The sequence below is a fragment of the Macaca fascicularis genome, chromosome 2 (genome assembly GCF_037993035.2).
Source record: "Macaca fascicularis isolate 582-1 chromosome 2, T2T-MFA8v1.1".
Lineage (NCBI taxonomy): Eukaryota > Metazoa > Chordata > Mammalia > Primates > Cercopithecidae > Macaca > Macaca fascicularis.
Genome location: NC_088376.1, coordinates 8,892,607 through 8,916,836, shown reverse-complemented (window position 1 = coordinate 8,916,836; position 24,230 = coordinate 8,892,607). Strand labels below are relative to the sequence as shown.

Here is a 24,230-nt window from a genome sequence, read left to right as displayed (position 1 = left end):
AGGATATTTAACTCAATAAAGGTTATTTTCTTTTATTCGGGCCAGGCAAAACTTCTAAGGGGATGTGAAAGGGCTATCTCTTTCTCTTAGCTGAGAGGAAGAGTGAGTTCTAAGTTAAATATAATCAAGGAATTTCCCTGTCTTTGCTATTTGAGATTGTGACCACAACAGGCGGTTGGCTGAAAGGGAAACTGAAGGGCGGGGAGGGAGGGAAATAGATGAAAAAAACAAAACAAAACAAAACTTCCCTAAGCAGCTCTACAAAACATTTTAGCCCCAGAAATAGTCACAGAAATCCTCAAATCAAATCAGTATCCAGATACAGGGAAGTGTTATGTAGCTGGAGCAGGGTGGACACTCATCGGCTCAGTTCGGTTACAAAAGTCCAGGCTGCTGAAATTAAACTCTGATGCCATTCATGCCAGCATCCAATCACGACAGAGATCAGAAGTTCAGAGATGCCTCCAGCTCCAAACTGCCAACAACAAGTGTGGCTACTATACGTCAAGGACTCTGAAGCCGTGAGAGAGGGGGAAGAACAACATTAGAGAGGATGCCCAGCTGGTAAGAATCGAGCCTTTATGAAGTTTTAGTCACTTGATGGATCTCATTGGCTAAACTCAAGAAACGCTCCGCCTCTTTGCAAATATGTGTGAAGGGGAGAAGTGCCTAAACTTCTATGTCTGATAGCATTTGACCCTATTGCTTTTAGCCTCCCGGCTTTATATCTATATATACACAGGTGTATGTGTATATTTTATGTAATTGGTCTCCATTTGTTGACATCAAAGACAGTTGAAGGAAATGAATTTTGAAACTTCACGGTGTGCCACCCTACAGTACTGCCCTGACCCTTACATCCAGCGGTGAGTTTAAATGTGACATAACTTCTCTCAAAACTTAATTGAAGTGCCTTGTGTATTATGAATGTTTCAGCTGTGTACAAAGAACAATTCCTCCTTGTTTAGTGAGCACAGTGATATTATTTTGGACTTTCTGTGGACTTAAAGTGGTCTGTGGGCATATTTTCTAAATGTCTTTTTTGGTTGATATCTGGATGTACAAAGTGAAAAAATTTGAAGCTAATCTTCCCATTTTAAAAAATTATCACACCATTTAAGAATGTTTAAAATATATTATTTGCCTTGTTCAGCACCTACTCACTCAATAAGAATTTCACTGGGCAGGGATATAAAAATATATGGATAATCTTCAAGTCAAAATAAACACCAAATAATTTTGATTTATACATTAAGAAATGGATAACTAGCCATTGTTGTACCAAAAAGATTGTGGCTTGTCATGGTGTTTTCTAAGGAATATTTTTTTTATATGTTTGATAACGAATATCTTTTAACAAATCTGACTTTTAAAGCCTGTGATTGTAGTAAATTTTATTTAGAAACATTTGCCTAGTACCAAGAGAGAATATTAGTGAGGGTGCACAATTGTGTGTGTATGTGCTTCAAATTAGACTTTGCTATTTTTAAACTGGTAAATGAAATCTGAACAGTGTTTTTCCAGTCATAAAGTTATGGGAGATATTCAAGTCATATGTAGCAATGTGATGTTGCTAGTTTGTACAGCATGAGATTTCGTACTTTATTTTATAAGACAAATGAGATAGGTCCTTTGCGTGTTGAAAATGATGGGGTTACAAAGGGTTAACTGGTCATTTACCACCTGTGTCTGTTGGAGCTGGATACAAGAAGCAGATTCTGTTCTCTCTGGGCAGGACTCACTTACTGTAGACTAGCAGCGTATGAAAGATGTATGATCTTCTTTCATTAACATGATTTGCCGCCATGTAGAACACTAATGTGGGATATGTAGACTGTTTCTCTTCCTGTGAGGTTTGTGATGGGTTGTGTGAGAAGGCAGAAGAGAAAGAGCAAGGCAGAGAAGTAAATGAAATAGAGGAGAGAAAAAGAAAAGGGTGCAAAAAGAGAGAGGGGAAGCAAGCTTGGGGTCTCCAAGGCTTCAATGGAAAATGGTGGTGGTGGCTTGATTTGTGTCTTGCTGTTTGCCGCGAACAACGATATTAGCAAAAAATGAATGGCTCTAGAATTTATGTTCTTGTATTACGTGAAAATTAGATTTAGCTGGAGTTGGGGATTGGGTTGATTAAAAAGAAAAACACCAAAGGTTTTCCTGGTTCTCAAAATTGTTTCTAATCGCAAAATTATCTATTCCATTACACATCATTGGAAATAATAGTTCTAAGAACGTAATTGTGATGAAACAGTAATTGTGTAATGCTGCTCTTTAGGGCATCTCTCCTAAAGTAGGTGCTTGGATCCAGGGAAGCTTTAGAAGAAACTTCCTTCTATTGACTAATAACCCACACTTCAATCCTGCATACATCTCTGGAAGCATTTCTAATGATTAATAAGAGAGGCCTATAAATATAAAGAAATAGAGAAAATACTTTTTATATTACCTTGATGATCTCTTAGTTCATGGAGCAAATGTCATCTCAGTTTTTGACATACTGTAACATTCTAAGCAATCATAGTATTTTTGTTTTTTTTTTTTAACCTTTATTTTAAGTTCAAGGGTACAAGAGCAAGTTTGTTACACAGGTAAACTTGTGTCATAGGGGTTCGTTGTACAGATTATTTTATCACTCAGGTACTAAGCCTAGTACCCATTAGTTATTTTTCCTGATCCTCTCCCTCCTCCCACCTTCCAACCTCTGAAAGGCCCCAGTGCATGTTGTTCCCCTCTATGTGTCCATGTGTTCTCATCATTTAGCTCCCACTTACACGTGAGAACATACGGTATTTGGTTTTCTCCTCCTGTGTTAGTTTGCTGAGGATAATGGCCTCCAGCTCCATCTAAATTCCTGCAGAGGACATGATCTCATTCTTTTTTATGGCTGCATAGTATTTTTAAGTAGTTTTAATTTTTCCTAGAATGCCCTGGGCTTTGATCATGGTGCTTGATACTTTTGGGGAAGGGAGGGGGTCATGTTGAAAAGCTGTGAGACTATGGTTCAGGATGGCCAGGGAGCAATTATTTGCCTAGTAATTTTAGGCAAGAATATGTACTTCTCATTTGTAATGCAAGCTTAACCAGCAAAAACATTAAGGTGGTGAAACGTAGCTCTTACTAAGCATCTGCTCTGTGGAAGGCATTGCAAATACAAAAATGAATTAGATTTGACTGTTACATTCATTTATTTAACGTTACAGTACTTATATATTTAATCTGAAATATATTTTCCTCAAATATTTTAACTGTTTGTCATATATTTTAAGGACTGAATTATTACTATTTTCCAACTTTTACTACTTAGTGAATAAATGAGTAAGTGAAATATCACTAAAGGAATTAGTATGATAGTGTATATTGTCGAAACAAGGATCAAACAATATTTTCTTTGATACCTCATGAGTGAATGGGTTTGACCTGATTTTTCTAAGCAGACAACCGTTGTAGTTCTCAGTTTACAAAAGCTATTTTAAGAAAGACCAAATTTAATCATTCCATAATCATAGTCATCTACATAGTTAAATTTGTCTTTACTGACCTTGTGTTTAGCAAAAGTCATGAAAGATAATTTTTTAAAGAAAGAACAGGGTATCTTGATATTTTTAACTCCAAGCTACCTTAATTTATGAATTCCCTTACAGAATAGAAAAAAATGGCAGATGTTATCTTTTATTACGAAATGTTAATGCCATTCCAAAAAAAGTGTTTAAATGCATGTTTCAGAGGACGATGGTCATCATTCTCTCAGTTAAAATTGGGACTTCGTCCTCTGTTTTTTTCCTTTCCACTTAAACATATTAGCGTGTTGAACATTTAGTTGTGCCTTGATGACAATGCTAATTTACTTTAGTCTTTGCAGAAACTTTTCTGAAAACCAAAAAGGCAGTTAACACCTTAGAGCTGATTAAGTTCCCCTTCTGATAATATTAACAATACCAAGAGGAAAAAAAGTTGGATAAAATCACATTACCATTTGATTACTAACTTAATTTTTAAAATATTGATGTATAGATAAAATTATAAAAGTTCAATAAATAAGTCAATGGGTTAGTTACCTTTAATTTATGAATAGAAACTTGTACAAAATAAATTGTTTGTTGTTTATTTTTATTAGGTGAATATTGAAAATGAATCTAAAATTTAGCACTTCAGAAGATACATCCTTGTTAACGTGTTGTTTGGGCTAAAACTTGGGCAATTTTCCATTCTTTAATTTCTAGAATTTCCATATACTTTGTACAATTTATTTTTTAACAAAGTAATTTTAATAGATTAAATTTTCAAAGTATTTTTACAAAAAATAAACCAGTTAAAATGGTAAACATGAATCGAAATTAAATTTTGAAATTATGTGATAACTGAGGGCTAAAAATTAGAGAAAAGTAAACATCATTTCAATTTGAACCACCAGTAAAATATTTTGTATTATTTTTTCTTAGTCATTCCAAAGAGGCATCAAACTATTAAAATACTCTGTGGATAATAAGAAGTGTTTTTTGTGTGAATTACATATTTGTTGTGAATTGTACTCTTTACTGGCTTAAAGGTCAACTTTATTAGCTGTACTTTCTAAATATATCCCAAAAGGAAGAGTGATGACAATGAACTTATAGTGGAAGATCCTTTCATTTGTAAGATAAAATCACCTAAAGGCAGATGCAGTTCTGTGTTGGGAGTCCTTCACTTGCTCCTCCACATCTGTTCTTTTTCTTTCTTGTTCTTTTCCTCAAGAAGCTGCTTCCTGATAATTGCATTAACAGGTCTTTTCTTCTCCGGTTTCCTGTTGAATTCAACGAGTGGCAATCTCCTGCAGGAGAGTGAAGTTGGAATATTAGCTTCCCTGGCTGACTCCCTCTTGGTTTTTGGCTAAAGGTTGCAGATCCTCTCAGAGGCCCTTGCTGCAGGTCCAAGTCCCCTGACTTTGAGTAGTTTATTCCCTCCCTTTCCTTTTCTTCAAGCTTGGGAGGGGTAACCATTTCCAGCCATTGCTAATTCTAGGGAGCCACATCATATTCCTTACTCTTCATTAAACTTTCTTCAATTTCCTTTTTTCTTGCCAGTATCATGCTTTTTTTCCTGCCAGGATCGTGACAACTACACTCATTAAAAAAGTATGCCGTGATGTTGTTTATGTACACATGAAGATTTCCAAAATAATTGATATAGCAATTAATAATATAACAATTTTTGATATAAGGTAAATGATGTATCCATCCATTTTAATGAGCACACTGGCTTTTAGCCATCTCCGTAATCACCAAGTTTCTCTGACTGAAAGGAATGAGCCAGCACGCTACAGTCTGCATATGTTGTTTATACACAGTTGTTTATACACACTTATAAAGAAATATTAAGTTACAGTTTATCTTCAGGATCTAACATATCTATCAGTTGTAATCAAGAAAAAATTCTTCAGTATCTAATGGATAAGCTTCAAAATATATTTATGGCCAACTGTGGTTAGCTAAAAGCATAATGCTGCTAGTTTTCCGTGTGCTGCATCTAAGCGGTGAGTGCATTTAAATAGCAGAGAGTCGCATTAGCAGAGTGCACATAGGATTTGCAAGAGATCTGAATTGTAGTAAGTAAACTCCACCACTAAATGATTATGTGACCTTCATGGAATCACTTAAGCTATCTAAATCAACGTTCCTCATGAGTTAAGTAGGGATGAAAACCTCTCATTTACTGTTCACTACTAGAACTTTGAGAAATAAACTCAACTCAACTCTGAAATACACCCCCTTAGTGTATGGTAAGTTCTCACCTAACGTTATTGATAGGTTCTTGGAGATTGTGATTTTAAGCAAAACAGTGTGTAATTAATGAAACCAATTTTACCGTAGGCTAATTGATACAAACAACAGTTAAGTTTCTATGGCATATTTCGGGTCACAAAACCGTCACCAATCTTCTAAATATAGACCCCCAAGATTTCTAATATTAAACATTAAGATAAATGTGAGCTACACATATATTTAAGAAAGATTAATATAAAGAACTAAGATAATTATTTACCCAATTTTTGGTGAATCAATGAGTGATGGTCATAGTGGTAGTATGTTAAATCAAGGAATAAATCTTCACAAAGCAAAAATTGTAAGGAGCACCCCCTACCACCACACAATTCCAAAGCAAATAAAAATATAGTAGGCTTGCTGAGCACTTTTCGACTGCATCATTTATCATCATGTATTTTATGATTATCATATACTTTGTGAATTTTTATTTTACGATGATGTATATTCATTCATTTAATTATTTTCCAACCTGCTTATTCCAGTTCAGGATCTCAGTGCCAGAGCCTATCTCAGTAGCTCAGGGTGGAAGGTAGAAACCAACCCTAGACTGGATGCTATTGCATTGCAGGACACACACACACACACACACACACTCACTCACAATGGGGCAATTTAGACACACCAACGAACCTAATGTGTGTATCTTTGAAATGTGGGAGAAAACAGGAGTACCTGGAAAATCCGTGTAGACATGAAGAGAACACAAAAACTCCACATAGACAGTGACCCCAGTTGGGAGCTGATTTCTTTTTTTCTCATCAGCGTTATATGGAAAAGATGTTAAACAAAACATTTTCCATGACCTGCTGTATTGTTCAGTTCTACTATCATATTATGTGTACAGTGTGCCAGTAAACTGGAGCTGCCTTCCAACAATTGTGTTTTCATGTAAGCATACCTCGAGTTCCACTTTATATCAACTTTCAGAAGAAAGATAATTTGGGGTCTTGACATTATCTTGGCTTGTCCCCCTCAGTTCTTATACTTTAGAATTAAGGAATCTGAATCCCAGAGTGGTTCAGTGAATTGTCCAAGATCACACAGCAAAAACAGTAACAGAACCGGGATGATAATTCAAGTCTCTTGACTACCAGTTCAAAGCTCTCTTTAACACAAAACATAGCATTATATTAGATTTGTATAAAATTTTGTAGTTGACAAAATGTTTCCCAATACATTGCACATCTGACCTACCTGGGAGACAGGCAGAATAATAGTCTCTAAAGATAGCCACATCCTAATCCTCAGAACCTGTGAATATGTTGTTACACGGCAAAGCAGAATTAAGGTTGTAGATGGAATTAAGGCTGCTAATCAACTGACTTCAAAACAGGTGGAATAACTCAGATTATCCCTGTGGGCACCACGTAATCACAAGAAAGCAGAAGGTAGAAGAGTCAAAGTGATGTGTTGTTAAAAAAAAGACTTGACAGGCTATTGCTGGTTTTGAAGGTGGAAGTGGGTCAGGAGCCAAGGAAGTTGGAAAGGGCAAGGAAACTGAATTTCTCCTACAGTCTCCAAAAGCAACGAAGTCCTGCCAACACCTTGCTCTCAGCTCTGGGAGACCCACATCAGGCTCTTGATCTACAGAACTGTAAGATACTAAATTTGTGCTAGTTTAAGCCAGTAAATTTGTGGTAACTTGTCACGGCAGCAATAGGGAACTAATCCACCAAGGTAGGAATTGTTATCCCCAAATTGTAGATATGGACACTAGAAAACTGAGTTTTGTTTTGATGCGTTTAACTAAACTGTTCCATGAATTTATTATGTTTTTATGGTGCAAAGTGGAGAAGGTAGAATATATGAGTGAAATACAATCCTAGACCTCAGGGAATCCAAGGTAAAAGTAACTGTATAGAAATAATGCAAGGTACAAGGTGGGGTTGAAAAACACTGGACAAGCTAGCCTGGGGACTGCAGATGCAAGCGTCTGCTCTTGAGGCAGTAAATTGAAACAGTGATTTTTATTACTAGTTTCTGTTAAAGTTCCTCAAGCTCTTTTACACGGAGATATATCTGACTCTTAGATGGCAGCTCTAAAATTTTGAAGGCGAAATTTAGATCCAGGAAACATAGGCATGCACGTACTCACTTCTGATGTCAGGTATTGAGAGGGCTTGGGTGGAGCCTTGGAAACGCACTATAAACTATAAACAAACAATTTTGATTCAGGTGGTTATCAGACCACACGTGGAGAAATAATTCTACACTTTTTGGTGTTGTAAGGTTCTCAGTTAATTTGGGGTTTGAGATTACATCGATGCCTCTCTCTGAGAAATCAGGAGCCAAAGGAATGAATGCAAGGTCAGCATTTTTATCAGACATTTCAGATGATTCATTTGTTTGCACACCCAATTTTGAAAACCACTACCTACAATGAGGCAAACTTAGACCCAATGCCCCAATACACGCTCATAAAAAGGTAACCAGAGATACTGAAAAACAGAGACACATGCTCCCAAAGAAAGACTTCACGTTCTCACTTTATTTCAAAGCCAAATAGATTGTAAGATTAAAGTGACAATTTTCAACCTCTGTTTCAGGACAAGAGAGCCAAGTTTCTGATTAGCTATTTTGAAGCTCAAATTTGTCCTGACAGGGTTTCTATCTCTTTAAATAATTCACCAAGGAAAAAATCCTCAAGCAACAAGTGATGGATGGATAAAACACTGTAATTACGATCAAAGTGCACAGACTCCATCTATGTAATTACACACTTCCCAACCTCTGGAAGCCACTTTGTTCCATTTAAAATAGAATGAGAAATGGACATAGGTGATGTGTACTTATTGGTTAGTCAAGGTTTTGGAAATGACAGTTATTAACATGTGTGTTTTACCATAAACCATAATATTTGGGGGATCACTTAGATTGTGGGAATTAATTCTCACTCCATCCTTATTCTTATTTTTATTGTTTGCCTTCCATTCTCTACTTTATCTGACTCTCTTATGATAAATTAGATTATTTGAAGTTCAGAATGAAATCATTAAGCTTAGAAGAATAAATTTCAGGGTTCAAAATCTCTTGCCACTTTCAAATTTCCAGTTCTTTTTTCTTTTGTTACAAATGGGTGAACCTAATCTGTTAAATTGAACAGCAAACACTCATTCTCAAATTCCATTAGCTCAGGGAGGTTTCTCATAATTGAGGGCAAAACCAGTATCTTAATAATGTTAAGACTGAGAAAGCATTTTGAGTCAAGAAATACAAAATTGAACCTAGAGTGATTATTTAGTCAGTCATTTGACTAGCTAGATGTTTAATCTTTTTAAACAGATGTTGATTTATCATGGGAATAAATAATGGAACATATACAAATATATAATAGTGAACTATATGAACTTTCTTTTAAAGTCAAGTATGTCATGCCTTAAGACTGTTGACTGCATTTAACTTAACCAACAAATGCTGACATTTTATCAATGTGTTCAATTTTTAAAACATCAAACTTTAAATATTTTTTTTGAAATTCATCCTTAGCTTTTCTTTCTTCTTTATTTTCTGACTCAAAGAAACTTCTGTTTTTGCACTTGAATTTAATAGTGTCATTTACTTCTTAACTACATAAACAATGAATATATTATTCATTAAAGCTTTCAATGAAGAAATATACTTTCTTCCAACTTTTCCATGACACTGCAACTGCCTCTATATAAAAAGTCTTAATAAGATGTATTTTTCTATTTTATTATTTTCCTTTTAACACTTTTGTTATCTCAGGCAATAAATGATACTTTATACTTGACAGAATTTTCCAAACTAAATGATGAGCAATCAAAAGTAAAATTGATGGGTTTTCTTTCAGCATCTTAATTGATACTATCGAATATGATAAATCTTTGTACCTGCATAAGCTCTTTTTTTAGTATCCTATAGAGGCTGATGTGGCTGTAATTGAGAATTCTGCAACAAAATGTGAAATATTAATGCATGATTTATCTTCAAGTTAGTACTGCTGCAAATGTGGTCCGTTGTAAATGTTGCTGTCACACTGACACGCTTTATGCAGTCAGAGGTTCAATCATTTTTTTCTTGCTGAACAAAAGGCTTCAGTGATGCTCTATGAATGCACTACTGAACTTCCTGTATGGTGTGCAAGGTGCCAGCTTGTGTTCCTATATAAAATGTATATACAATTTTACTTCTATATCTTCAATCCTTTAAAGGAGTGAAGTGGAAATCTTATTTTTCCCTTCAGTTTTTGACCTCCCTTCTTTTCTTTTGCTCTTTCTTTCTTTCATAGAAACTCTTCTTTCTTTGCTGCTTGTTAGTAAAGAATATACCTGAAAAAACTAAAAATATTATAGAACACTTTTTAAAAACAGTCCAAGCTTTGCTTTGCAAAAGTAAAATTGGGCTGTTGTGTAAACTGAACTAAGACATTGAAACAGCAACATATCAAAAATATAAACACATAAATAAAACTGGCAAAACATGCCTCTTGGATTTTGTATGATATTTGTTTTTAATACCTAGCCTCTCTGAATTAAGTACATTTAACAAGATTTGTAAATAGCTAATCTTTAAATAAATTCAGAAATTCCGTTTGGCTGGGGGGACAAGGAACAATAGGAGAAGGGAAATAGTTCACTTTCATTGTAAACTTAGTAGTTGAGTTTGTAGTTTGAAAGCTGTAAAACTATTTAATAATGTTCTGCATGTATTTATTAAATACTCGATACTGGATATATGATGAGAAATTTACAACTTCAAAATTTTTATGTATTTGTTTTTACTGTAGCAAATTTGGTTCTGAAATAATCTTAAATAAGTGTGAGGTAAAGGAAGATCTTTGAAGCTCAGGTAGAAATATAAATGTCAGAGCATTTTAGGTATTCTCAGATAAAACATATTCAGATAAAAGTAATTGTGACTTGCTACTACTTATATCTCAATAAGTATTTATTACACAAGTGATGTGTTTCTAATAATCATGATGCCAACTAAGAAAACTTTAGTAAAACATTTGTTTTCCATACCGTCTTCTAGGTTTGTAACTTTTTTAAAAACAAGTTATAATCATAAATAGTTTCAATGTGTTTTTCATTAATAAATAATCTAATGAGCACTTTCCAGTTATAATGTAAGTGACTATATCAGTATCTCATCCTATCTGTGTAATCTACTATGTTTATTATTTCACTTATTTTTGAACATTTGGTTTGGTTATAATTTTTATTATTGATTAAGAATGTTATACAACCACCTTTCTTTTGAATTATTTCCTTGGGATAGTTCAATGGTCCAAATATTTAAGGAAAGCAAACTTATACATGTTCAATCTAAACAAGGTATGTAACTTACCTAAATTGTCTCATATAACACAATTCTTAATATTCCCAATTGCAGATGAGAAAAATGATGCTCAGAGATAACTAACTTAACCAAGGGTGACCTAACTAATAAATGGAAAAACCTGTTTGTACTATCATTCTCATCTGAGTCAGGGCTATCTGACCCAAAGATTTTACTGCATCCCCCACAACGTCCTGCCACCTAAAAAGCAAGAGGGTTGGGTAGTAAATGAGGGTACACTTTTTCAAGTTTCTGGAAAACTTTACTATTTAAACAGTATGCCAATGTATTTTGCCAAAGAGTTGCAGCTTTGAATAGTATAATTTTTAAATTTCATTAATAGAGGTAAGATGATATATGGTTTGATTAGCACTTTTTTTAATTAACTAGGACAACTACAGAAACCACAATTACTAATTTTAAAAGACCTCAACGTTTGACTTTGTATTTTTAGAAAATGAAAACAGATATGAACAGCAAAATATCGAGTATTTATTGAATTTTAACTATGCGTCAGGAACTTTTCCAAGCACTTTACACATTTAACTCTCAAGCTATCTTAAAAAGTAGTTACGACTATTGTTTATTTCTGACCAAGAGACAGTAGTATAATGTTTAAGAGACTGGATTCTGGGGCCAATGCGCCCCAGAGTGAGACTCAAAAATCTCACCCTGGCAAATGTTATACCTCCTAACTTAATCTATATGTCTATTTTGTTTCTGTTTTTGTTTTTGTTTTTTCATGTATAAAGGAGCATAATAATAGTAGTACCTACCTGATTGGATTGCTTTAAGAATTAAATGAGTTAATTGTACAAATGACTTAAGACAGAGTCTGGCATACAGTAAGTACTATAGGATGTTAGGTCTTATTATTGATATTTTGTAGGAAGAAATTGAGGCAGAGAGAGGCTGTGTAACCTGTTCAGGGTAAAATAGTTGGTGATTATGAGTAGGATTCTGATTTCTATCACATTTTCTTTAATAGTAAGTGCCTTAACTCTCAGTAAATTCTATATAGAAATGATTTTAAAGCATAAATGAAACTTATGACAGAAAACTGCAAAAACTAATAATTTAACATTGTGGAAAAATGGTCTGAGTCTAAAGAGGAAATATATTTCCAAGTATCACTCACACCTGTAACTTAATCCAAGACAGCCTTATTTATTTATTTATTTATTTACATATTTATTTATTTTAGATCGAGTTTTGTTCTTGTTGCCCAGGGTGGAGTGCAATGGTGCAATCTTGGCTCACTGCAACTTCTGCCTCCCAGGTTCAGGCGATGCTCCTGCCTCAGACTCCCAAGTAGCTGGGATTACAGGTGCGTGCCACTATGCCCAGCTAATTTTGTATTTTTAGTAGAGATGGTTTTGCCATGTTGGCCAGGCTTGTCTCGAACTCCTGACCCCAGGTGATCTGCCCACCTCAGCCTCCCAAAGTGCTGAGACTACAGGCATGAGCCACTGCACCTGGCCCCAGACAGTCAAATTTGAGGACAGTGTATTCTACCTCTGGAAATAAATGTTTCCATCAGAACCCTTACAGGCAGGGGCTTAACTTTGAAAACTTAGAGTTGCCCAGTTTGGAAACTTGGGGTCACTTACTTCAAAAGCTATCCTTTAATTGATTAAAAAACAAACAAACCAACAAAAAAGCCTCAATGCTTTTGCTCCCCCATTTCTGTTGATAACTCAGAAATCTCTCAGTTACCAATTTCTGTTACTGAAATTTGGTGATGTGAATCAAGCCCTCCTCCTTGAACTCTCGACACAATCCGATTAATTCATTTCCACTCTACCTATGTGACTGTTTTCCCCCTAACGTGGTGCTTTGACTCATCATCATGTCTTTCCATTTCCGTCCTCCTTTCTTCTCTGCTTTTGCTAGCTTGTCTTAACTGAAGGCTTTTCTTTCTCTGAAAGCATCTACATTGCCCAGGTTCTTTAGCAGAAGCAATGCCTTCTGCACAAACTCCTTTTCATTCAGGTGGACGAGAGAAGAAACTGACATATTTTTAGACAACACTGCTGTTTCTGGATCATGGTTGACCCAGGGTTACTCAATAATCTCATGTTTTCTGAAATCCCAACCATCGGAGTAATTTACTGACCTTTATGACAATATACTGACCTTCAGAAAACTCTCCTCTGTTACATGGCTCCTTTTCCTTTTCACTGTAGCATCTGCCATTTCTTTGGGAACTCTATTTCCCTTTTGATTGCCTTCCCACGATGTTGTCTTACAGTCCCTCTGCCTTTTCAGCTTAAGAAGCTCCCATTTCCACTTCAGGTACCAATCCACACAAATGCCCCGGGTTGTTCCTCATTACGTGAAATTATCAGGCCCAAATCATACAGTCTTAATGTGTGATTTTGCTCCTTTCTGGCCACAATCTCCTCTCTCATACCCCTAGCTTGCACCAAGTCCCTTCCCCTCTCTCATACCCCAAGCTTGCACCAAACCTGCTCCCTCTGCACATCCTCACAATCTTTCCTATAAAAATTCATTCCTTTCTTCAAAGTTTTTCTTAATTTCTATTTATTTCATAATGTATTTTGTGCATATTCACTTACAAGTTTCTGTTCACCTACCAGACCCTCACTACTTAAAGGGAAATGCATAGAATAATACAAAATTTGGTGCCCACATCAGTCCTGCTAAATGAGAATCTGCATTTTATTTATTTTTTTATTATTTCAATAGTTTTGGGGGAACATGTGGGTTTTGGTTACATGGATGAGTGTTTTAATGCTGATTTCTGGGATTTTGGTGTACCCATCACCTAAGCAGTGCACACTGTACCCAAAAGTGAGTAGTCTTTTATCTCTCACTTCCCACCCGCTCTTCCCCTTGAGTCCCCAAAGACCATATATCATTCTTATGCCTTTGAGCCTACATAGCTTAGCTCCCTCTTACAGGTAAGAATATACGATATTTGATTTTCCATTCCTGAGTTATTTCTCTTAAAATAATGGTCTCCAATTCCACCCAAGTTGCTGCAAATGCCATTATTTCTTTCCTTTTTGGCTGAGTAGTATCCCATGGTGTATATACACCACATTTTCTTTTTTTTTTTTTATGGTGAAATGGAACTTTTATATTGGACCATACCTTTTCCCACCCAATTCAGTTTGAGACAGACCAACAGAGGCACTGTAAGAGACTATGGCTGTCTTCCTTAATATTCAGACATCCCAGTTTCCAATAATTTATTATGGACATGTTACCCATGAATCAGTATAAACCTTTTCATATTTAGGAATTAGTTTCCACAAGTATAAAGTTGAATTTCCTTTTATTTATCCTAAAATGCTTACTTTCAAACTTGAAGGGACTTCAATTATTCCATGTAGTTTTCAATAACATTCTTTTATCTTTTCAGACCAGAGTCAAAATATTCGTACAGTATTCATACTGCAGCACCTTCCACACACCCTTCGGCCACTTGAACTGCCCTTCTTTGGTTCTGTTTCCACTTTCAGATCTTTCTTGAAGTCTAGTAAGCAGAACTGTACTGGGTATTCCAGCTGCAGTTTGGTCTGTCATTGTCGGAATGACTTCTGCTACTCCATGGTCTTCCAGCCAGTCTATTTCTAGGATTGTATGATCTTATTTTTAAATTTTTTATTTTTTATTATGTATTTTTTATTTATTATTTATTTTATTTATTTATCTTATTATACTTTAAGTTCTAGGGTATATGTGCACAACATGAGGGTTTGTTATATAAGTATACATGTGCCATGTTGGTGTGCTGCACCCATTAACTCGTCATTTACATTAGGTATTTCTCTTAATGCTATCCCTCTCTCCTCCCCCCACCCCATGACAGGCCCCAGTGTGTGATGTTCCCCGTCCTGTGTCCAGGTGTTCTCACTGTTCAATTCCTATGAGTGAGAACATGCAGTGTTTGGTTTTCTGTCCTTGAGATAGTTTGCTCAGATTGATGGTTTACAGCTTCATCCATGTCCCTACAAAGGACATGAACTCATCCTTTTTTATGGCTGCATAGTATTCCATGGAATATATACCACATTATCCACTTGTTGGTTGCTGGGCTCTTAAGCGGATTCCATATTTTTGCATTCGTGAATTGTGTTACTATAAACATATGTATACAAGTGTCTTTTTCATATAATGACTTCTTTTCCTTTGGGTGAGGATCTGTATTTTAACAAGAACTCAAAGTGATTTGTGAACACATTCAACTTGAGAAGTATGGATCTAATCCATTGGTTCCCAAGATGTGATCCCAAGAGTACAACTGTAGCACCTGGGAATAGTATTAGAAATGCAGATCCTCAGGTTCACATGTGTACTATTGAATTGAAAAACCTGAAGTTATAGTTCAACAATCTGTATTTTAACACAGTTATCAGGAGACTCTGATGCACATGTAAGTTTGAGAACCTGACTATACAACTGACAAGGGAAGGGGCTGTCTTGTTAATTTTGGTATTCTCTGTAGGTATAGGGTATGCATTTTACAAATCCATAGGAAGTGACTTAGCAAATGGATGAATGAATGAGTGAAGGACGCTCTTGCTTATCTCACAGATAATGTGTATTTTTTTCAACTCTGATACAACTTTATTTATACTTCACATATGGTATTTAAATTTACTTAAATGACCAAACTTTTAATTATTTCTGAATATACATTATAGCTAACATTGAGTCATGTATATTACAGATATTCAATAAATGTTTAACTTGAAATAATTCTGTTATACATTTTTCTACTTTTGGTTCCACCCCCAACCAACACACACCTTTCCCTTTCATGACACATTGTTTCAGACCAAGTGAAGGACCTAATATAAGATATAAGGCAGGTGGGAATCGGACCTATTGGAATTTATCTTCTCATAATAACAAAAATAAATCGTAAAAACAAAGTTGAAAATAAAAGTGACAAAAACAAATAAATCTGGTTTGAGACTACATGTAGTTGGTGGCCACACCCATAATTTATTCTTTTATAAAATGCCTTTGGTTGCAATGTTGAATCATGTGAGGACATGTGGAGTGCAAACACTGTTGGAAACCAAAGGCAGCTTGGGGTGAAATAGGCTTTTCCAGTCATAAGAGAATGCCACGATTTTCATTGCTCAAAGCATGCTGCTTAGTTTCAACCAGTGAAATGAAATTGTCAGGCTGGATAACTAATGGTGACTCTTGGCAGCAGTGTTTTGTGGATCCTTTTCATTGAACAGGGACAGACTATAAATAATAGCATTTGTTTAGCACTTTGTCACTTCCAAGAACTCCAACAGCCTTAACAGATAGGCATCAGTGTTCTTTGCTAGCTCACAGGTGGTTAGTTTTTAATACCCAGTAAGGAGGGGTGCTGTAAGTAGATAGCAACACAAATACTGATGAGATCCTTCAGTTCAAGATCTTAGGCTAACAATGACTATTGTGTCATTCTAGACTTTTCTTAATTAGTCATACCCGAAAACAGTAGGTCTTCCCTGATGCGCTAAAATGTCTAAAAGTTATCAATATCTGTGTTAAGGCAATGATTGATTAATAATATCTAAGTTTCGTGATGAGCAGTTAACCAAAGTCACTAAATATGACTCATATTTCAGCAACCTACCTCTAAGATGGTCCAGCTCAACAGGTCCTTCTCTGATGCCTTCTTTAGTCACACACAATGATCCAGAAGGTTGACAGAGGATCTGTTGATTATATTTATCTGGAAAGCCATCACAAGCTCTACATGGATTGTTTTTAGGGAGCTGGGGTGGTATCTCTCAGGAAGCCTGATATCTCTTTTGTAGTTATGTCATGCTCTAAGACACACAAGCTGCCTGATCATTGTGTATGCAACCCTTACAGGAAGACCAAAGCCAGATTACCAAAGAACATTGTCTTAAAGAAAAGAAATGTAAAACAAGCCTCTACCCTCTTTCTCCCATCCATTGCTATAGAAGTTTCCATGAATAGAAAATTTAGTAATGAAAATCATGAGATTCAAAACAAGTGGACTAAAAAGTATGCATACATTTTAAAGACAATGCTTTTTATTTCACTTGCAATGAAAATGTTGCTTCTTTTGAAAGCAATTGCTTTTAAGAGAGCCTACAATATAGGCTGTATTTCCTTCATAACTAAGGTTAAAGATTTCACACAGAAAGATTAAATAAACTAATTTTAAAAGATTTTACAGTAATATTTTTAAAAGATACGTTATTATAACTGGTTACTCCAGTAGAAGTATGTAGGCTCTGTAATTTTAAGAAAGCATATTTATAAAGAAACCAAAACTAATGAGAAGTAATGGAAGAGGAGGAAAGTCTTTAAATGGCAGTGTGTGCTCCAATACCATGGCCCCATATTTATTGCAACCTGACCCCCTTCCCTTCACACGTTCTCAATTCCTAGTTTCTTATTTATGTTATTTTGTCCATGTAACACACATCACCTTTGAAAATACAATTTAGTTTACTTTTTTAAAATTATGCTTATTGTTTCTTATCTGTCTCTTCACTCTGGAAAGTAAGCTCCATAGAGGGCAGACAATTGTCTACTTGGTGCCCCAATGCATCCCAAGCACCTGGGCCAGAGCCTGACACACAGAGGTCCTCAGTCAATAACTACTGACTGAATTAATTATGGAGAAATAATTAATAAATAATTCTTAGTCATGTTTACTTATATTGCTTTTACTGACCACTAGGATACAATGTCTTTTAAATGAGTAAAAAACAAGCTTATTGAAAAAAAGAAAGTTTTCTCTCTCATTAGGATAAATGAAACTTAACAGGATTGAGTAATTAACTAACCAAATCGCAAAGCTGGTTAGTGGGAGAACCAAGACTTAATAGCCAGAATGTCACACTCAGAATTCAGTGTTCTTCCTAAATCTTACCATTATCCTGTTTATACATCTAGATACCTTGTTTGCTCAAATCTCTCATAGGTGTTCAGGACTTATCATGTAAAGCCCTTTCACATATAGTATTTGAGCCATAGAACTATTATTAATTTCATTTTATAGATAAAGAAACTGAAGATTAGAGTGCTAATGACTTGCTGAAGATCACATAGATGCCTAATTAATGGCAATGGCAGGATTAAATTCCTGGAATCTAATCAAATAGTGTTCAATAGTGTTGTTGTTATTACATAGTTCTCTCTTGTTATTGTTGATTTTAAAAATGTACTAAGCACTATCTATGTGCTAAGCCCTATACCAGGCACTAGTTAGCAAAAAGTTATTCATGCTATTATGGAAGTGTATCTACAGTCCATAAAAGAACACAGGATATATTGGGTGGTGGTATGTCTGCATAAAAATGAGGCAAAATAACAGATATATACAGAGAAAATGACAGGGTTGAAAACAATGCTATTCACAATAGCAAAGAAATGGAATCAACATAAATGCTTATCAATGGTAGACTGAATAAAAAACAATGCAGTACCTATAAACCATGGAACACTATGCAGGGTAAAAAAGATCATGAGATCATGTTGTTTGCAGGAACATGGATGGAACTGGAGGCTATTATTCTTAGCAAATTGATGCAGGAATAGAAAATCAAATGGCATTATGTTCTACTCGTAAGTGGAAACTAAATGATGAGAACACAGGGACACAGAGAGGGAAACACAGACACTGGAACCTATTGAAGGATAGAGGGTGGGAGGAAGGAGAGGATCAAAAAAATAGTAATTAATGGGTAGTAGGCTTATTACCTGGATGATGAAATAATATGTACAGCAGAGCCCTGTGACATGAGTGTGCCTATACAACCAAACTGCACAGGCACCCCCAAACTTAAAATAAAAGTTAAAAAGAAAGGAAAACAGTGCTATATTAACTGGGATGGTATCTAATAAGACCTGTCAGATTAAGAGACGCCACGAATTCAGCTGCATTTTAGAGATCTGAGTGGCTTAGATCTGAGGGGAATGAGGATGGAATTTGGTAGAGAAAGAGCATTCCAGACAAGGAGTGTAAGATCAGAGTGACTGGAACAGCGTGAACAAGAACAGGGAAATAGGAGAAGAGAGCAACTGGTGAGGAACAGGGATGTGAAGTATAGGGAAAAGTCATGACTAATTTTTTTCCAAAGGGTTTTATTGTCTCATATTTTAAAGAATGACTTTGACTCTATGCTGTGTGGGAAATAGATGTATAGACCAAGTTTAGGGGCTATTGTTCCATATAAGAATTTATGGTGCTATGTACTAAGGTGGGGAAGCATGGTAGTATCAAGGACCCATTTCAAAAGTCGACCAATGGAATAGTTGATGTTTATAGAGATTGACCTTACTTAATTCTTGGGTGTCATCCATAGGAGGGTATCTGGTTTTCACAGCTTGGCATTACCTTACTCGAGTGAATACATGTCAATCCAAAGCTGGTTCTCAGCCTAGAGAACTTAGAAGCCTGATATGTCAGCAAAAGATCAATTTCTTGTTTAACAAAACACTCAAAGATTGATATGTGAGAAGGAGAAAACCAATCAATGCATTACCTCTTACAATGAGAAATGTAATTTATCTTGAATAAGCTTCTGTTGATGGATGAGTGATATGGTTTGACTGTGTCACCATCCAAATCTCATCTTGAGTTGTAGTTCCCATAATCCCCATGTGTTGTGAGATGAACCGGGTGGAGAAAATTGAATCGTGGAGGCAGTTTCTCGCATCTTGTTCTCATCATAGTGAGTTAGTTCTCATGAGATCTGATGGTTTTATAAGGGGCATCCCACTTCACTGGACACTCATTCTCCTTCCTGTCACCATGTGAAGAAGGATGTGTTTGCTTCCCATTCTGCCATGATTGTAAGTATCCAAAGGCCTCACCAGCCATGCTGAACTGTGAGTCGATTAAAACTATTTCCTTTATAAATTACCAAATCTCAGGTGTGTCTTTATTAGCAATGTGTGAATAGACAAATACATTAAATTGAAACCAGGAGTGGCATGCTGCTATTAGGATAGCCAAAAATGTGGAAGCAACTTTGGAACTGGGTAACAGGCAGAGGTTGGAACAGTTTGGAGAACTCAGAAGAAGACAGGAAAATGGGGGAAAGTTTGGAACTTCCTAGAGACTTGGAGGCCTCAGAAGACAGGAAAATGTGGGAAAGTTTGGAACTTTCTGGAGACTTGTTGAATGGCTTTGACCAAAATGCTGATAGTGATATGGACAGTGAAGTCCAGGCTGAGGTGCTCTTAGATGGAGATGAGGAACTTGTTAGGAACTGTAATAAAGGTGACTCTTGCTTTGCTTCAGCAAAGAGACTGGCAGCATTTTGCCCTGCCCTAGAGATCTGTGTAACATTGAATTTGAGAGAGATGATTTAGGGTATCAGGCAGAAGAAATTTCTAACTGGCAAAGTGTCCAAGAGAAAGCAGAACATAAAAGTTTGGAAAAGTTGCAGCCTAATGATGTAATAGAAAAGAAAAATGCGGCAAAGCCAGGTGCAGTGGCTCACACCTGTAATCCCAGCACTTTGGGAGGCCAAGGCAGGCGGATTGCTTGAGGTCAGGAGTTCAAGACAAGCCTGGCCAACATGGTGAAATCAAATCTCTTCTAAAAATACAAAATTTAGCTGGGCATGGTGGCAGAAGCTTGTAATCTCAGCTACTTAGGAGGCTGAAGCAGGAGAATCGCTTGAACCCAGGAGGCAGAGGTTGCAGTGAGCTGAGATCATGCCACTGCATTTCAGCCTGGGCAACAGAGTGAGATTCCATCTCCAAAAAAAAAAAAAAAAAAGTGAAGAAAAGAAAAACCCATTTTGGGGCGAGAAATTCAAGCCCAAGCTGGCTGCGGAAATTTGTACAAGTAATGAGGAGCCAAATGTTAATCACTGAAACAATGGAGAAAATGTCTCCAGGGCATGCAGAGACCTTCAGAGCAGCCCCTTGCATCATGGGCTGGGAGGCCTAGAAGAGGAAAATGGTTTCCTGGGCTGGGCCCAGGACTTCCCTGCTCTGTGCAGCCTCAGGACATAGTGCTCTGCGTCCCAGGTCCCAGACGCTTCAGCTCTAGCCGTGGCTAAAAGGGGAAAAGGTACAGCTAAGGCTATTGCTTCAGAGGGTGCAAGCCCCAAACTTTGGCACCTTCCATATGGTGTTGGTCCCGTTGGTGCACAGAAGATGAGAATTAGGGTTTGGGAACCTCCATCTAGATTTAAGAGGATGTATGGAAATGCCTGGATGTCCAAGCAGAAGTTTGCTGCAGAGGTAGAGCCTCATGGAGAACCTCTGGCAGTGTGGAAGGGAAATGTGGGGTTGGAACCCCCACACAACATCTTCACTGGGCCACTGCCTGGTGGAGCTGTGAGAAGAGGACCACAATGGTAGATCTACCTACAGCTTGCATAGCTCACCTGGAAAAACCACAGACACTCAACCCCAGCCACAAAGGCAGCCAGGAGGGGGGCTGTACCCTGCAAAGCCACAGGGTGGAGCTGCCCAAATCCATGGCAACCCACTTCTTGTATTAGCACGCCCTGGATGTGAGATATAAAGTCAAGGAGCTCATTTTGGAACTTTCAGATTTAAGGACCGGCCTATTGGATTTTAAACTTGCATGGGGCCTATAGTGCCAATGTTTTGACCAATTTCTACCATTTGAAATGGGTGTATATATCCAATGCCTGTACCCTTATTGTATCTAGGAAGTAACTAGCTTTCTTTTAATTGTACAGGCTCATAGACAGAAGGGACTTGCTTTGTCTCAGATGAGACTTTGGGCTTGGACTTTTGGGTTAATGCTAGAATGAGTTAAGACTTTGGGGGACTGTTGAAAAGTCATGATTGTGTTTTGAATTATAAGGACATGAGATTTTGGAGGGACACAGTGCAGAATGATATGGTTTGGCTGTGTCCCTACTGAAATGTCATCTTGAATTTTAGTTCCCATAATCACCATGTGTCATGGGAGGGATCAGGTGGAGATAATTGAATCATGGGGGCAGTTTCCCCCATCCTGTTCTCATGATATTGAGTTCGTTTTCATGAGATCTGATGGTTTTATGAGGGATTTGCCACTTTGCTGGGCACTCATTCTTCTTCCTGTCACTATGTGAAGAAGGATATGTTTGCTTCTCCTACTGCCATGACTGTAAGTTTCCTGAGGCCTCTGAGCCATGTGGAAATGTGAGTCAATTAAACCTCTTTCCTTTATAAATTATTCAGTTTCAGGCATGTCTTTATTAGCAGTGTGATAATGGACTAATATAATCAGCATGTTCTTTTTCTATAGACATAGAGGACAGCAAATTAGGTCCAGAATGTTGCCAGACAAATATGGCATAGTAGAAAATAGAAAATAAATGGAAAATTTAATAGCATAATTCATCCATCTACCTATGGCTAATGCCATAAAGATATACCTATTAAAAGGACCATATAGTTACTCACATTCTTGGTCCAGAACATACATATGCCAGGACAGAGTGGGAGAACCTAGAGTCAAGATACCTCTTTCTCTCTTGTGGCTTCTCCACCCTGACCGAAGACCAAAACATCCTCCAACAGTCTGACTCGCACATTTCTACTTTAGATATGTTAATATATTTGATAGGTTTCACTCTATTTTTAACCTGAAATTAGTCTGTCTGTTTGATGACTTTGTCAATCAGATCCAGTGTATGTATATTTTTCACTCATGAGGACAGTTGATCTTATTTCTGAGTTTCTATGTTGTAACCCTTATATGTCACTATTATAAACTATGTTATATAATTTTCCTAGATTTCTACTAAGTAGACTTATCTGCTAAATTCAGCTGGTTGTACCAAAACAAGTGCAGTTTCTTTTCAAATTTTAGTACCTGGCTTTGTTTTTTGTTTTTTTTTTTAAATCACTGTACTCAGACTAATCTTCCTAATGTGTCAGTTGAGTCAACCTAAAACTAAACCTTTGTGAATATATGGCACTCAATCTTTCATAAACTGCAATTGTTAACCAAAGATTCATTGAGTATTTAATTTTCTTAAAGCTTTTGTCACAAACCATGTTTAACTTATAATAAAGGTGCTTGTCTAGTTTTCCATAATCTTTATATTTTTAAGGGATTAAATCTAAACAGAGTTCTTACTGTTTGTTATTTTAGCACCAAAACAGTGTTAGAGAGAAGCATCTTAAGTCTTTCATGGGGTCCTAAGTACTTAGGGGAGAAATAGTTGAATTTCAATTCATCTTCACTATGGCTGAAGAGATTTAAAGATTCAAATAATGACTAGAACCTCTCTCTTCATGCATTTATGTTATTTACAGTAAATACTGTATACCTAGTCTCCCATTTATTTGTGAGACAACTTTGTACTTATTAGCTAAAGCTGAGAAAACATGTATCTCATTTGCCGACAAAACCAGTTGAAGTATCTCACTAAACATGTGAAATAAACATTTGAGTAAAAGAATCTTAATACCAAGCCTTTTGTTAAAAAAAGAAAAATTGCAATCATTACAAATAATCAAAATGGCAGGAATTGTGGCAGAATGAAAACATATATAGATTATTAAACTGAAATGTATGTGAAAAAATCCATTTTCCTCCACATGCTATAGGACAAGAAAACCGGTTTGGTTTTAGATTAACTAATTATTTTGCTTGCTGGCTTTGATATTACAACTAAAGAATCTCATGTTACTATTTAGGAATTTTACTAAAGAGTAAAAAATAAACAATTTTTTGACGTTATACTTTTATTATTGCATAAATTAATTTTAAGAAGTACTTTTTAATGGAATATTTGTGGGAGAGATATATTACCAACGTTTACCTTAGGATAGCCTGGGGTTTTCAGATATGCTAATGTTATAATGGCTTTTTATAAAAATATATTTTAAAACCCTAAAAAATGATCAATGGAATATGCAGGCTGAAAAAAACCAATTAATTACAACGTCCTTTTATATATGTATGAATGATCCAGTTATGTAGAAATTTTTGTGTGTGCTGAGTTTCACTCAGATTTCAGCATAAAATCGCCTGGCTCAACTATTTTGCCATGTCATTTTATTTTCCATTGTAACATGCCCTCAATGTAATGTCTTGTTCAACGTGTTGAGCTGGAAGGCATTTTAATTGGGTTAGAGGAGAGAAGCCAAATTTTAGGTTTTGCATTCCACTGAGAACACCTGGATGGAAATATC

At 36.2% G+C, this 24,230-nt stretch overlaps 1 protein-coding gene across 8 annotated transcripts in view; it reads left to right on the top strand.

Annotated features, from left to right (window-relative positions):
* Positions 1 to 288: 288 nt before the first annotated feature.
* Positions 289 to 24,230, top strand: part of TP63 (tumor protein p63) — a 265,967-nt gene continuing 242,025 nt past the window's right edge. For 4 of the 8 annotated variants that reach the window (XM_015444930.3, XM_074030772.1, XM_074030775.1 and 1 more), the window contains exon 1: positions 289 to 564. In XM_015444930.3, the coding sequence (XP_015300416.1) occupies positions 554 to 564 (11 nt within the window). In that variant the 5' untranslated portion in view covers positions 289 to 553. Of the gene's footprint in view, positions 867 to 24,230 lie in introns of all 8 variants that reach the window. The other 4 variants (XM_005545418.5, XM_015444929.4, XM_074030773.1 and 1 more) reach the window with 1 other exon arrangement.